The sequence below is a fragment of the Ananas comosus genome, linkage group 5 (assembly GCF_001540865.1).
Source record: "Ananas comosus cultivar F153 linkage group 5, ASM154086v1, whole genome shotgun sequence".
Classification (NCBI taxonomy): Eukaryota; Viridiplantae; Streptophyta; class Magnoliopsida; order Poales; family Bromeliaceae; genus Ananas; species Ananas comosus.
This window is the reverse complement of record NC_033625.1, coordinates 5,393,160-5,406,349: the sequence shown is the minus strand read 5'-3', so window position 1 is coordinate 5,406,349 and position 13,190 is coordinate 5,393,160. Positions and strand designations below refer to the sequence as shown.

Below are 13,190 nucleotides of genomic sequence, written 5' to 3'. Positions count from 1 at the left end.
TAAATTGGTGAATCCTATAATTAATTTTCAGAATGTTGTTAAAGTTCATTTTGCAGGCACCTGATGAACCATAAAATAATCTTTAAAAATCAGATTCACTTCCAATACCCAAAATCATATTTATTAGTGCAGATTGTCGATCCAGATATGCTATCATCGGAAAGAAACAACTTAAAGAGGATATAAAGAACAATGCTGTCTAAGAAGGATAGCAGCGAGAATATAAACTTAAAGGATTTCAACTGGTTACCTATCAATCAAGAGAGAGAGAGAGAGAATCAAAAATTTGTTTATTCAACACATATTTATTCGACACCCTTCTAAATAGTTTGGAGCTCTCTGTTGAAAAGTGTATTCAACACATATTAGACGACGATGGGTTATATAATTATATTAGGCTTCATTTATAAACTTGAGCCAGAAATTAGGAATTTGAAGCTATTAATGTATACAGATGCAAATTTTGAAGTGCTCATCTCCTTTTGGTTGCATTCATTTTAGAAAGGAATGATCAAAACCATGAGGACTAGGCATTTACATTACACAAGGTTTATTTTTTCTTAATGCAAATAAGGAAAAGCAGAGGATGTTCAAACATACATTCATTTGCCTCTAGTGAGAACCGTAGCATAGGGAGCAAAACTGATTTTAGCTAAGAAGCCTCTCTCTTGCTGCACTCAGCTCCTTTGAGACTTTCATCATGTCGCATCGTTCATATGGCGATTCGTTTGAGCATGAGAGACCGCAGTCGAACACCGAAACTACGCAATCTCGCACACACTCTTCTCGATAAGCTATATCATTATCAGCTGAGTGCAGGTTTCGGTCTATGATGTCCATGAGATGTTCAGGAGAAGCAGCAGCAGCACGAACATATCCACGAAGGCTCAGTCCATCTTTGAACTTGTCGTTGACGGGGCTCATTCCAGTGAACATTTCTAGCAGAAGAATTCCGTAGCTGTACACATCGCCGAGCCTAGACGGTTTGCAGCCCATTCCATACTCTGCACAACATTAGTAAATTGGAAACAGATGATACAAGATTCTCAAGTGAATTCGTTTGGATTTGGATTTGGTTCCTACTGCTTCCAAGCCATAGTTACAAAAACTAAATTTGATCTTTTAGATTATTTATATTGATTCAAAAATAGCATTAGATATGCAGAAATGAAGTTCCAGCTCTTGCGAGTTTAGTGATTATAATTAATTAGTTTTTAGTAGTAAGCATCAAGCAGTTTATTCTAACTCTAGTATGTCGGTTTTTGTAGCTAATATGTAGTATCCTTTTTATTTCCTACAATACTTTTTTTCCCCTGTTCTATAATTTTTACACAATCTCTAATTTTATTTATTAAACTTGTGCTATTCACTTGTTTTTGCTTCAAAAGATAGTGAGCAGCAAAAAATATTAGATATAGTATAGATAGGAATCAAATAAAGATGTGTTTTATATATATATATATATATATATATATATATATATATATATATATATATATTTCTGAAACGCTGTAAAGCATGAAAAAAGTTAGCATTTTATTGCATACTCCTCACCTGGAGGAACATAACCAATAGATCCTTTGATTCCCACAGTGCTGGTAGATGAACGCTCTGATGATTCGTCAGGCGGTTGCCGTAAAAACTTTGCTAACCCGAAATCGCCCACGTGCGCCGTCATTTCATTGTCGAGAAGGACGTTGCTGGGCTTAAGATCACAGTGAACAATCGGCACGGACCCTCGGTGATGAAGATACTCTAATGCCGAAGCTACGTCGATGGCTATGTTCAACCTCTGGATTAGGCTTAGACTTCTGAATGGCCTATTCTCACGTGTATTTGGATGTAGCCACTCTTCTAAGCTCCCATTAGGCATGTACTCAAAAACCAAGGCCTTGAAATCGTTACCGCAGTGATCCAAACTAGAGCACGATGTAAGAATTTTGACAAGATTTCGATGTCGAATGCTTCTCAGGGCCTCACATTCAGACATGAAACTCCTGAAAGCCCCATGCTGTTGAAGGTTAAGGACTTTCACTGCAACGATGTCGACGTTTTCATAGTTCATGGCGGCTTTATAAACCGACCCAAAACTTCCCGTGCCGATTAGATTATCTGAGGAGAACCCATTTGTAGCCCTGAAGAGCTCATCATAAGATACTTTCATGTGTCGGTTTCCTAAGGAAAACCTCGACAGCGGCTTTCTCCGGGAGTTTCTTTTCAAGTGACGCATCCCAAGCAAGCACGTGATTATAATCAAACACAAAATTGCTCCACCTATGGAAATGAGTATTACTTTGAGTTTATAATCAGAGTGATGTTTTGTTGCAAAGGCATCTGAAGTGCATTTCGGCAAGTGTAATTCTGGAATTCCGCCGCAGAGTTTACTATTTCCGATAAGCGAGACTTCGCTCGCATTCTTAAAGACCCCTTTCATCGGCACTCGACCCTCAAAACTGTTGAAGGAGAGATTCAAGTAGTGTAGATCCGGGAGCTCATCAAGGAATGCAGGTATTTGGCCCGAATAGAAGTTTTTTGAGAGATCAAGCTCCTTAAGCCCTCTTAAATTGCTAATGGAGGAAGGAATGGACCCTTGAAATAAGTTATTCTCTAAATGAAGAATTTCCAAGATGGCGCATTTGCCGATGGCGTCTGGAGTCTCACCAGAGAGCCTGTTATTTGAGAGATCAAGCGCCCCGATATTTATCAAGTTGCCAATTTCCAACGGTAGTGAACCGTTCAGTAAATTATGCGACAAGTCAAGGAAGTTTGTGAGCGATGAAAGGGTCAAAACATCTTGTGGAATGCTACCGCTTAGCCTATTATTTGATAGATTTAACGACTCTAGCACCAACATGTTGCTTAATGTCGGTGGAATGGCTCCTTCAAATTCATTGCTGCCAAGATAGAGCTGGTCCATTTGTGTTAGGTTGCCCAAAGTGGGTGGAATTTTGCCCAAGAGCATGTTGTTCGACAGATCCAAGTACTGTAATTGCCAAAGATCACTGATTTCTACCGGAATGGTGCCTCGAAGATCGTTAACACTCATGTCAAGAACAGTTAGATTGATGAAATTCTCAATCTCACTAGGTATGATTCCTGATATGTGGTTGTTGCCGAGACCCAAAATATAAAGACTAGTGGAAAGATTGACTAGTGATTTGGGCATCATGCCTTGAAGTAGATTGACTCCTATATCCAATACTTGGAGACTGGTGCAGTTGGTGAGTGCCGTAATGAAGCTCCAATCACTAGGCTTCCTGGCTTCGAGTCGATTGGCCGCCAGTGTGAGCCGCAAGAGGCTCTGCAAGGCTCCAAGGCTCTGCGGTATCGTGCCATGGAATGCATTGAGCGATAGCTCAAGGTCGTAAAGCTCAGAAGCATTGGACAAGGATGCTGGAATTTGCCCCCCGAGCTGATTTCCATCCATACGAAGGGCTTGAAGGTTCGGAAGAGCATTTCCGATATCCGAGGGTAGAGTTCCCTCGAGTTGGTTATAAGGGAGTGCTAAGGTGTTCAGGGATGATAGATTGTAAAGGGATGACGGTATTTCTCCTGTTAAGTTGTTCACCCCGAGACCGAGATATTCGAGAGATGAAAGTCGTCCGAGCGAGATTGGGATCGTCCCGGAGAGATGATTAAAACCGCATTCCAGGTAAGAGAGGAATGGAAGTTCTGCAAAGTGAGGAATTTCACCATGAAGGTTGTTTCCTCGTAGCGCAAGCACGTTCAGAGCGGATAGATTTGTGAGAGTGGGCGGAATGGTTCCCGTGAGACTAGTTAATTGGATTTCAAGTATCTTCAAGGAGAGAAGGCCACCGAAGGATGGAGGCATGGCTCCTGACAAGTTATTGTTACCTAAAGAAAGAGAGAGTAGAGAAGAAAGATTCCCAATTGAATCTGGGATTGTTCCTTGTAACATGTTTTGACGCAGCATAAGCTCTCTAAGACCGGAAAGACTCGATAGAGTTGGCGGGATCTCGCCGTTGAGATTATTACCTCTCAAGTTGAGTAGTTGAAGATTAGAGCAATTGCTGAGCGAAGACGGGATCGTTCCGCGAAGAGAATTCACACTCAGGTTGAGATATCGCAGCCGGTGTAGGCTTCCAAACTCCTCCGGGATGCGCCCGCCTAGCTTGTTGTCGGATAGGTCGATCCTCTGGAGGAATGTGAGGTTGGCTATGGCAGGGGATACGAAACCGGCTAGGCGGAGAGACTTGAGGTTGAGGGCCGTGACCCGGTCCGGATGGCGGCGGCCGCAGGAGACACCGCGCCACCTGCAGTGGTGGAGAGAGCCGTTGTTCCAGGAGGAGAGCGCTCCGAACGGATCGTCGTCGACGAGCGACTTGAAGGAGAGGAGGGCAGCGCGGTCGGATGCAGCTTCTTTGATCCCGGCGGCGGCAGCGCACCAAGGGGTGGTGATCACGTACAGCAGAATGATGAGAAAAAATAGTGCATGGAAGCCTTCCATTCTATGAACTAAGACGAGAAAACTGAAACCATAGTAATCCTGCAGTAGCTCTTGGTTGGTATTTAATCTTGGCAACTGGATTGATAACAAACTAACTTCCACACTTAGTCAAAAATTCTATTTAGTTGTCGAAAGGAAGTAATACCGTAGTGTGACAATACTTGTGTACCTAGTACCGCAATGCTTCTGCAAAATGTCACTAGCGGTAATTGGTTAAAAGCTTAATAATTAGTATCCGAACTTTAAGTTCGAGATGTAATTACTTTATATTTTAGCTAAGCAGGTAGCTAAATGCATCTACTCCTATTTGTAGCAGTATATCCATGCACTGTAGAAAATAAATAAAGTAGATAACTAAGACCACAGTAGAAGAAAAGTAACATTTAAGTATTTTTTTTATATATTTAACGATATTTAAAATCGTCCTAATATAGTCTAGCATGACATTTAAAAGCACCTGTTAAAACATCGCCAAGTATATACCGACGCTTATGCCAAGCGTCGGTAAAATTTATTCGACGCTTTAAAGCGTCAGGAATTTTAAGAATTTTTTGAAATCCTAATACTTTAAAACGTCGAAAAATTAAAAATAACAATGAAGTTTATCATCTAATAAATATTTTTGCTATAATAGAGGGTTCATATGACGATATTTTTTGAATGTCGATATTTGCTATATTGTAGGGAGCTTGGAGATGCTTTTTCAAGTGTTATTTAAAAAGCATCCTTATATTGAAATTTTCTTGTAGTGCCATGTAATTGTAACAGCACATTAGTGTATCCTAAAAAATGAACCAAGTGACTAATTAAAAGCACCTACTAACAGTAGATTCATACAATGTATTGCTATTTCAATACAACCATCAAATTTGTTGTGATAAAGAAATTTGTGGAAATTGGTGGACAAATTAGTGGATTGACATTAGTAGAGGTGACTGAAGTAAACGAGGAGACCAGTCGACGAAACAGGTCGAATTATTGTATAATTTTTTACGATAAAAATGTATGGAGACCCCTCCGATTGTATATATATTCTGAAAAAGCCCCCTTAAGCTTTTTAAAAGAAAAATGTTACACATACATTCTCAGTTGTAATCTTACCACTTTACTAATATAAAAGACATCTTTTCTCTACAAATCTTGCCACTAAGGATTAGAAAATGTGGGATAAGATCGAAAGACCATTAGATAAGAGATTGTAGAGACTATAATTCTTTTTTGTAAATTTAGTATTAATATCTCAAAAAATCTACATATTTTATATATCTTCTATATATAATTCAGTGGATATTTCCAACATGGCGCTCCCATGTTAATTTGTGCAAAACAGGTTAGGATGAGGCCTACTTTTTTTTTTTGTTTCAATTCTTCTCTCTCCCCCATTCTCTACGTTGATCCGGGTGGAGAGGGTGGGGTGAGACCCACTTTCTTTTTCCTACCCAATTCTTCTCTCACTTTTATTCTCCGTCAATCTCTTTCTCATCTTTTATTGTATAATTTATTTTCAATATATAAATATTATAAAATTAAAATTTATATTTAATACATAGAATATAAATAATATAAAAAGTTATATGTGAAAAGTTATATATTTTAATTTTTTATTTTTTATTTTTTTAATCGTTTTCTCTTCAATAATTTAAACTTTTAAATAATTAAATTACATGTATTAAATATAAAAATATTGATAACTTAGATATAAATCATACAATTAAAAATAAAAGGAGAGATTAATGGAGTTTAAATTAATATTTATTTAAAAAATTTATATTTAATACATAGAATATAAATAATATAAAAAGTTATATGTGAAAAGTTATATATTTTAATTTTTTATTTTTTATTTTTTTAATCGTTTTCTCTTCAATAATTTAAACTTTTAAATAATTAAATTACATGTATTAAATATAAAAATATTGATAACTTAGATATAAATCATACAATTAAAAATAAAAAGAAAGATTAATGGAATTTAAATTAATATTTATTTTAATAAATTTAGTTACGAGAATTACATGAAATATATTAACTAAATTTGTAAAATAAACATATATTCAAATTTATTTTGAAGTCAAAATATTATTGATTGACTGAAATTTAACATGTAGAAAGGTTGGATAATAAAAATAAAATTTTGAAAGATTAGATAGCAGATTCAAAATGATTTATAATTCAAAAAAAACTTATACGTTTTTATTTTGATTTTAATTTCAAACTTCAATGCCATATTTATATTCTGAAGAATGATCAATTTCATATTTAAAATTTTTTAAAATATCTAAAATATTTTTGGTCGACTTTTACTTTTAACAATTAGGCATTCTAAAATTTATTAAATCATTTAACATATTCTTTCCTCAAATAAAATTATTAATTAAACAAAATCGATCGACGCTAAACTTTGTCGTCTAAAATAAAAATAAAATATAAAAAAGATAAATTTTTATTTTGTTCCAAATTATAAGATGCGTGACATTTTAGTCCTCCAATTTTAATGCATTATATTTTCTTACTCAAACTATGAGGCACATGATATTTTAGTCCTCAAACTTTAATCAGTTGTAATTTTTGGTTCATACTATAAGCCATATGACGTTTATTATTTTTATATTTTTTCTTATGTTTTTTTATTTTTCTTATATTTTTATTCTTATGCTTTTACTGTAGCTATTGCTGCTTCTGCTTCGGTTTTTTTATTATATTTTTTTATTTTGTGACGTTTTTTAAAATTTTATTTACTATTTATTTTTACGAAATCGATCCACCGCAACGCGCGAATCCTTCACTAGTGTATATAGAAACTCTAGTTGAAATCGAACGTGGTGCTTCCATGTTGATTTGGATTAGTGAGGGTTGGAGTGGAGCCCACTTTTTTTTTTTTTGTTTCATCCCAATTCTTCTCTCTTCCNTTTTTTTTGAGAGAAAGATAGCATGCTACCTGCTTCATTCAATAAGATAAGTGAACTAAGCTTACAAGGTGGAAGCAGCTTAGGCTTCCTTGGCAAAAACCGAACCGGGAAAATAGAAAAACAAAATAAAAGTGGCGAAAGAGAGAAGGAAGAAGTAATAAAAAAAGAAAGTGGGGAAGAGGAAATGAGTTACATGAGTGAGCTCCAGTCACTAAGCAGGGTTGAAGCTCTGTCCGAAGCTCTCTCGACGTTGGGAAGGCTTGAACGGAAGACGAAGTTGTTTCGCTCAGTACAGAAGACCCACCAAGTGGCCGCTAGCTTGGTTAGACCTTTAGATCTTAAGAGGCGTCGGGAGTCTGTGAAATTAGATTCCAAAGTTCTCGTACGTCCCCACCCGGAGCCAAGTTGTGTGCCCCCGCTAGTCGTCGAAGAAGAAAACGGGCGAAGACACAGACCCCATTCTCCACGTTGATTTGAGCGGAAGAAAGGGGTAAGGGTGTAGGGTCCACTTTTTTTTTTTTTTCTCTCACGCTAATTTGGCCAGAGGGAATTAGGGTAGGATCATTCTCCCCCCTCTCCCATTCTCCACGTCGGAGTTGGGTGGTGCCCTTTTTTACCAACTAAATTCTCTCTCTCTCTCTCTCTCTCTCTGATCTTTTTACTATACAATATATATTTTTAACTAATCAATATTATAAAATTAAAATTTATATTTAATATATACAATATAAATTATATAAAAAATTATCGATAAAAAATTACATAATTTAAATTTGGCCAATTTGCATAAAAAATCCACTTATTTTGGACTTTTACAAAACTGGGCCACCTTTTTCGTTTTTGCAGATTCGGTCCGCTTTTTCAGCAAACTGACCAAAATACCCTTATTACTTTTGCTCTTTCCTCTTTCTCTCTCTTCTTCGTTTCTCTCGTTCTTTTTTTTCTTTTTCTCGCCGGCAGAGCGGAGGCGGAAACGGTCCGTCTCGCTTCTCACCCTCATGCTTGCGCCCTCGCCCTCGCCCTCGTCCATGCACCCCCCATCTTCCTCGCCTCCGACCCCGCCAAGGCCGCGTCGCGACTTTTTTTTTTTTGTTTTTTTCTTTTCTTTTCTTCTCCGACTATTCTCCACCGTCTCCGACAACGACGCCTCTCGCCCTTCCCCGCCCTTCTCATCTCTCCCTTTCCCTCATTTTCTGCCGCCTCCGACGACGATTTATCTTCGCCGGCGCCGACGTCGACACCGTAGAGGTCACTGCGGCGCTATAGCCTCAGAGCGGGGGTTCTTAGCGGCGTCGTCACCGGCGCCGTAGCTGTTGGCAGAGAAGTTGACAAAAAAAATTATAGAAAAAACAGAAAAAAAAAAAATAAAGATAAAAAATTATATAAAAAGAAGGATGAAGATGAAATTGCATCGTTAATTACAAAAAAAATTATAAGTTACACTATTTAAGATGTAAACTGCTGCTTTAAGATAAAAATTATACTCTTTGAACGAAAATTATACTAATTTTTATCTTAAACTGCATCCTTTTGAGTGATATTTATACTGTTTCTCCTCTTGTTGCATTGTTTCTCCTCTTGTTTACACAGAAATGGTGCAACAAAAAGAGAAACAGTGTAACAAGAGAAGAAACAGTATAAATATCTCTTAAAAGGGTGCAGTTTCTTCTCTTATTGCATTGTTTCTCCTCTTGTTACACTATTTCTCCTATTATTTATACAGAAATGGTGTAACAAGAGGAGAAACAGTGCAACAAGAGAAGAAACAGTAGACATATCTCTTAAAACAGTGCAGTTTTTCCTCTTGTTGCACTATTTCTTCTCTTGTTTACACAAAAATGGTACAACAAAAGGAAAAACAGTATATATATATTTTAAAACAGTGCAGTTTCTCCTCTTGTTGCACTGTTTCTCCTCTTGTTACACTATTTCTCCTCTTGTTTATACAGAAATGGTGCAACAAGAGGAGAAACAGTGCAACAAAAGGAGAAACAGTACAAATATCTCTTAAAAGGGTGCAGTTTAAAATAAAAAACAGTGTAACAAGAGGAGAAATGGTGCAACAAGAGAAGAAACAGTGCAACTTTTGTTTAAAGAGTAACTTTCATCTTAATGGATGCAGTTTACATCTGAAAGAGTGTAATAAGAAGAGAAACAGTGTAAATATCTCTCAAAGAGTGTAATTTTCGTTTAAAGAGTGTAGTTTTCATCTTAAAGCTGCAGTTTACATCTTAAGTAGTGCAACTTATAATTTTTTTTACAGTTAACGATGCAATTTCATGTTCATCATTCTTTTTATATAATTTTTTATCTTTATTTTTTTTTCTGTTTTTTCTATAATTTTTTTTTTGTCGCCCTCTCTGCCAACAGTCACGATGCCGGCGACGACACCGCTAAGGACCCCCGCTCCGAGTCTGTAGCGCCGCAATAACCTCCACGGTGTCGACGTCGGCGCCGGCGAAGATGCATCGTCGTCGGATGCGGCAGAGAATGAGGGAGAGGGAGAGATAAGAAGGGCGGGGAAGGACGAGAGAGGCGTCGTCGTCGGAGACGGTGGAGAAGAGTCGGAGAAGAAAAGAAAAGAAAAAAGAAAAAAAAAAAAAAAAGTCGCGGCGCGGCCTTGGCGGGGTTGGAGGCGAGGAAGGTGGGGGGTGCGTGGACGAGGGCGAGGGCGAGGGCGAGAGAATGAGGATGAGAGGCGAGACGGACCGTTTCCGCCTTCGCTCTGCCGGCGAGAAAAAAAAAAAAGAACGAAAGAAATGAAGAGGAGAGAGAAAGAGGAAAGAGAAAAAGTAAAAAGGGTATTTTGGTCAGTTTGCTGAAAAAGCGGACCGAATCTGCAAAAACGAAAAAGGTGGCCCGATTTTGCAAAAGTCCAAAATAAGTGGATTTTTTATGCAAATTGGCCTTTAAATTTCTATAATAATATATTAGAAATATAGATAGCAAAATTTAGTTTTACACCCCGATGGTACGAAATATTTTTCATACCCCACTTTATCTTTTCATCCATACTAGTGTAGTGACCCCGCGCGATGCAGCGGGCAAATATTGTTGTAGCAAAATTTTTTCTTCGTTAAGACTTGAAGACATATAATGATTAAAAAAAAAATCTAAAAAATGCCTCACAAGTTTGTGAAAAAAAAAAGGCAACATATCCTAACAGTGCACAAATTCCTAAATAAAGAGGGCTTAAAACAATTTAATCAGCTTACATACAATAGGCAAAAGAAGGAAGAAGTACTTGAAGACAAAAGCAGTTGTAATTCAGCAGCTTTAAACAACAAAAAGTCTGGCATACTTGAAAAACTTCAAAATATAAAATATAATGAACTCGGATAAGATTTAGAAGTAAAAAGTAGTAGAAATAGTAGTGTAACATATTTTTCTCATTCCTCGTAACATAAAAGCTATCACCACAATAATAAAAATAGCAACTATTTTAAGTATAAAATATACTATACAGTTAAAGACGAAATAGTAAATACATAAAAAAACTAAAAAATTTTGAGTAACAAAAAAATAAAAATATAAGCAGTTAATTCAACAACAACAGGAATGACCATAGATACAATAAAATCGAGAGTTGTAGAAGCCGAGAAAAGAGTGCAAGAGTTGGTTGAAAGAAAAGGCAAGAGTCAGTAAAAAATTAAAGAAAGAATGAAATATGACTAATAGGAAAAGTTGGTTAAGAAATGTTACTAACCTGCTGTCCCAAAAATCTGCGATTGTAGTAATACAAAAATCAAGTGAAGCAGCAACTTACAAAATTCATTAGAATATATAAGTTGCAGAACTTATAGTCAAATAATTTTAAACAGGAATAGTAAGAAAACACCATCACAACAATAAAAAAAATAATATACAGAACACACTGGTTGCAATTATTTCGCAATTTCCATTCTAGTTAATTTATTTTGTAAAATATGAGTTAAGCCGATAGATAAGTTAAGCTGACAGATAGGATGGACACAAATTTCATACAAACACACAATTAAGCAAGATAGTTAAACCGACAGGTATTTTGTACAAAAGTCTAAATATAAGGAAATACTGACATGTCAACAAAAGGAAATAGAATTTAATCAGAAAGTATACCTGCCTAAATTAAGGAAATACCTCCACGTGGATTAAAGAAAATCTGATTTCGTCAGAAATTTTATGTAAATAAATGGAAGGTAATGAAAAGTATTCGATATACAAAAGAAGGAAATAATGAATTAGAACTAATAAGTAAAACTGCAATATCTTTTTCCAATCCACATATACAGTAGATGAAACAATAGTAGCAAAAGATCAAGTGAAGCAGTAACTTCGAAAATTGATTATAAAAGTAAAAAAAAACATCATCACAACAATCGAAAAGATATAAAGCGAAATAAAATGAAGAAGCAGCACCTAAGATTAAGTAGAAGCTAGAGAAATATCAGCAAAAACTTGTAGTAAGAAACGATATAGAAAAAAAAGGGAAAGAAAAAAATACAAACCTAAACTAATAGTAAAATATACATCATAAAGAGTATAAGCAGTAGTAGTAGAAAATTGAGCAAATCGAAAAAGATCAACAGATAGTAAAATTTTATTTTTACTATAGGCTTAGACATGTAATGAGTATTATCAATAGTCAACAATAGTATTTTTCTCATTTCAGAAGTCTTCGAGAAAAGGTGCCGCCTATAAGATTTATTACAACGACTCAAAAGGAAAAATATTAACAGGGTTACGAAGTAATGTGACAGAATAAATAACTATCTCTGCAACCAACATAGAAATAAGTCCTACATTCTAGCAGAGTGACAAATTACATCTTATAAAGCACAAAGTCTCTGATATTAAAGCCCTTAATATCCCATACATCTGGGAATGTTCTAGCGGATAGAATTGTCAAATCAATTGCTATAGCTAGTTTCCTCACTTAGTCCTGTATAAACCTGTATCCCAGTTTGGTAATTTATACACTTCAGTTCTATGAGAAGTAGATAAGAATGTACAGGAATCCACAGCCTTAACAATTGGCATTTTGAATTCGATCTCTCAATTATTTTCCTTTTGATTGACACACTCTTACTTGTTATTTATTGAATTAAGTTATTTCAAAAAATAAATTGGAGATTGTTTTTAAATCCAATACTGATTCAGTTAAATTTAACTGTTTTGAATGTTTTTTCCTGCTGATGGAGCTTAGATTTCAGGCTGATAAAAAATGAAACCACTAATTTTACCGAATCCCCTATACTACTTAGGAAAATGACTCAGATCCAAGAAATTAAAAGGTGAAGGGGTGTCAATCAAAAAAAAAAAAAAGTTGGAAGGCCACTTTCAAAATGACCTATGATTGAGGTAGTCTCCATACATTTTAGCCTAAGAAGTGAAATCCAAGGAACCAAGCATCAGAATTCTAGAGAAATATACAATTAGAGGAAGCAGAAAAAAATATATGCAAAAAGTTCAAATCGACCAACCTCTGAGTAGTCTCTGAATTCATGGCCCATGATCTTCGATTCTGGCATGGATAATAGAAACAAAATGAGAAATATCAGCATCAGAATCCAACATACTAAATCTAGATCGCATCAAAAGTTAGCATCACAATGACCAATTTTAGCATGATTACAGAAACATATGACAAAATCGGCATCAGAATCCAACATACCAAACCTAAACTACATCAAAACTTATCATCATAGTAACAAAACATAGCATCATTACAGAAACAAATGCCAAAAATCAGCATCAGAATCCAACATCGTAACCTCTAAATAGATCAAAACCTTACATTAAAGCACCCATTACTCCAATCCACCAAACTACAC

The 13,190-nt window shown here is 35.8% G+C and overlaps 1 protein-coding gene across 2 annotated transcripts in view; it reads right to left on the bottom strand.

Annotated features, from left to right (window-relative positions):
* The window catches only part of LOC109710811 (receptor kinase-like protein Xa21), a 30,031-nt gene that overhangs the window by 15,773 nt on the left and 1,068 nt on the right, over positions 1-13,190 (bottom strand). The window contains exons 3-5 of one of the 2 annotated variants that reach the window (XM_020233585.1): positions 12,840-12,880; positions 3,997-4,654; positions 1,555-3,855 (exon numbers count right to left, since the gene is read on the bottom strand). In XM_020233585.1, coding sequence (XP_020089174.1) covers positions 1,555-3,855; positions 3,997-4,468 — 2,773 coding nt within the window. In that variant the 5' untranslated portion in view covers positions 4,469-4,654; positions 12,840-12,880. Of the gene's footprint in view, positions 1-1,554; positions 4,813-12,839; positions 12,881-13,190 lie in introns of those variants that run through there. The other variant, XM_020233584.1, reaches the window with a different exon arrangement.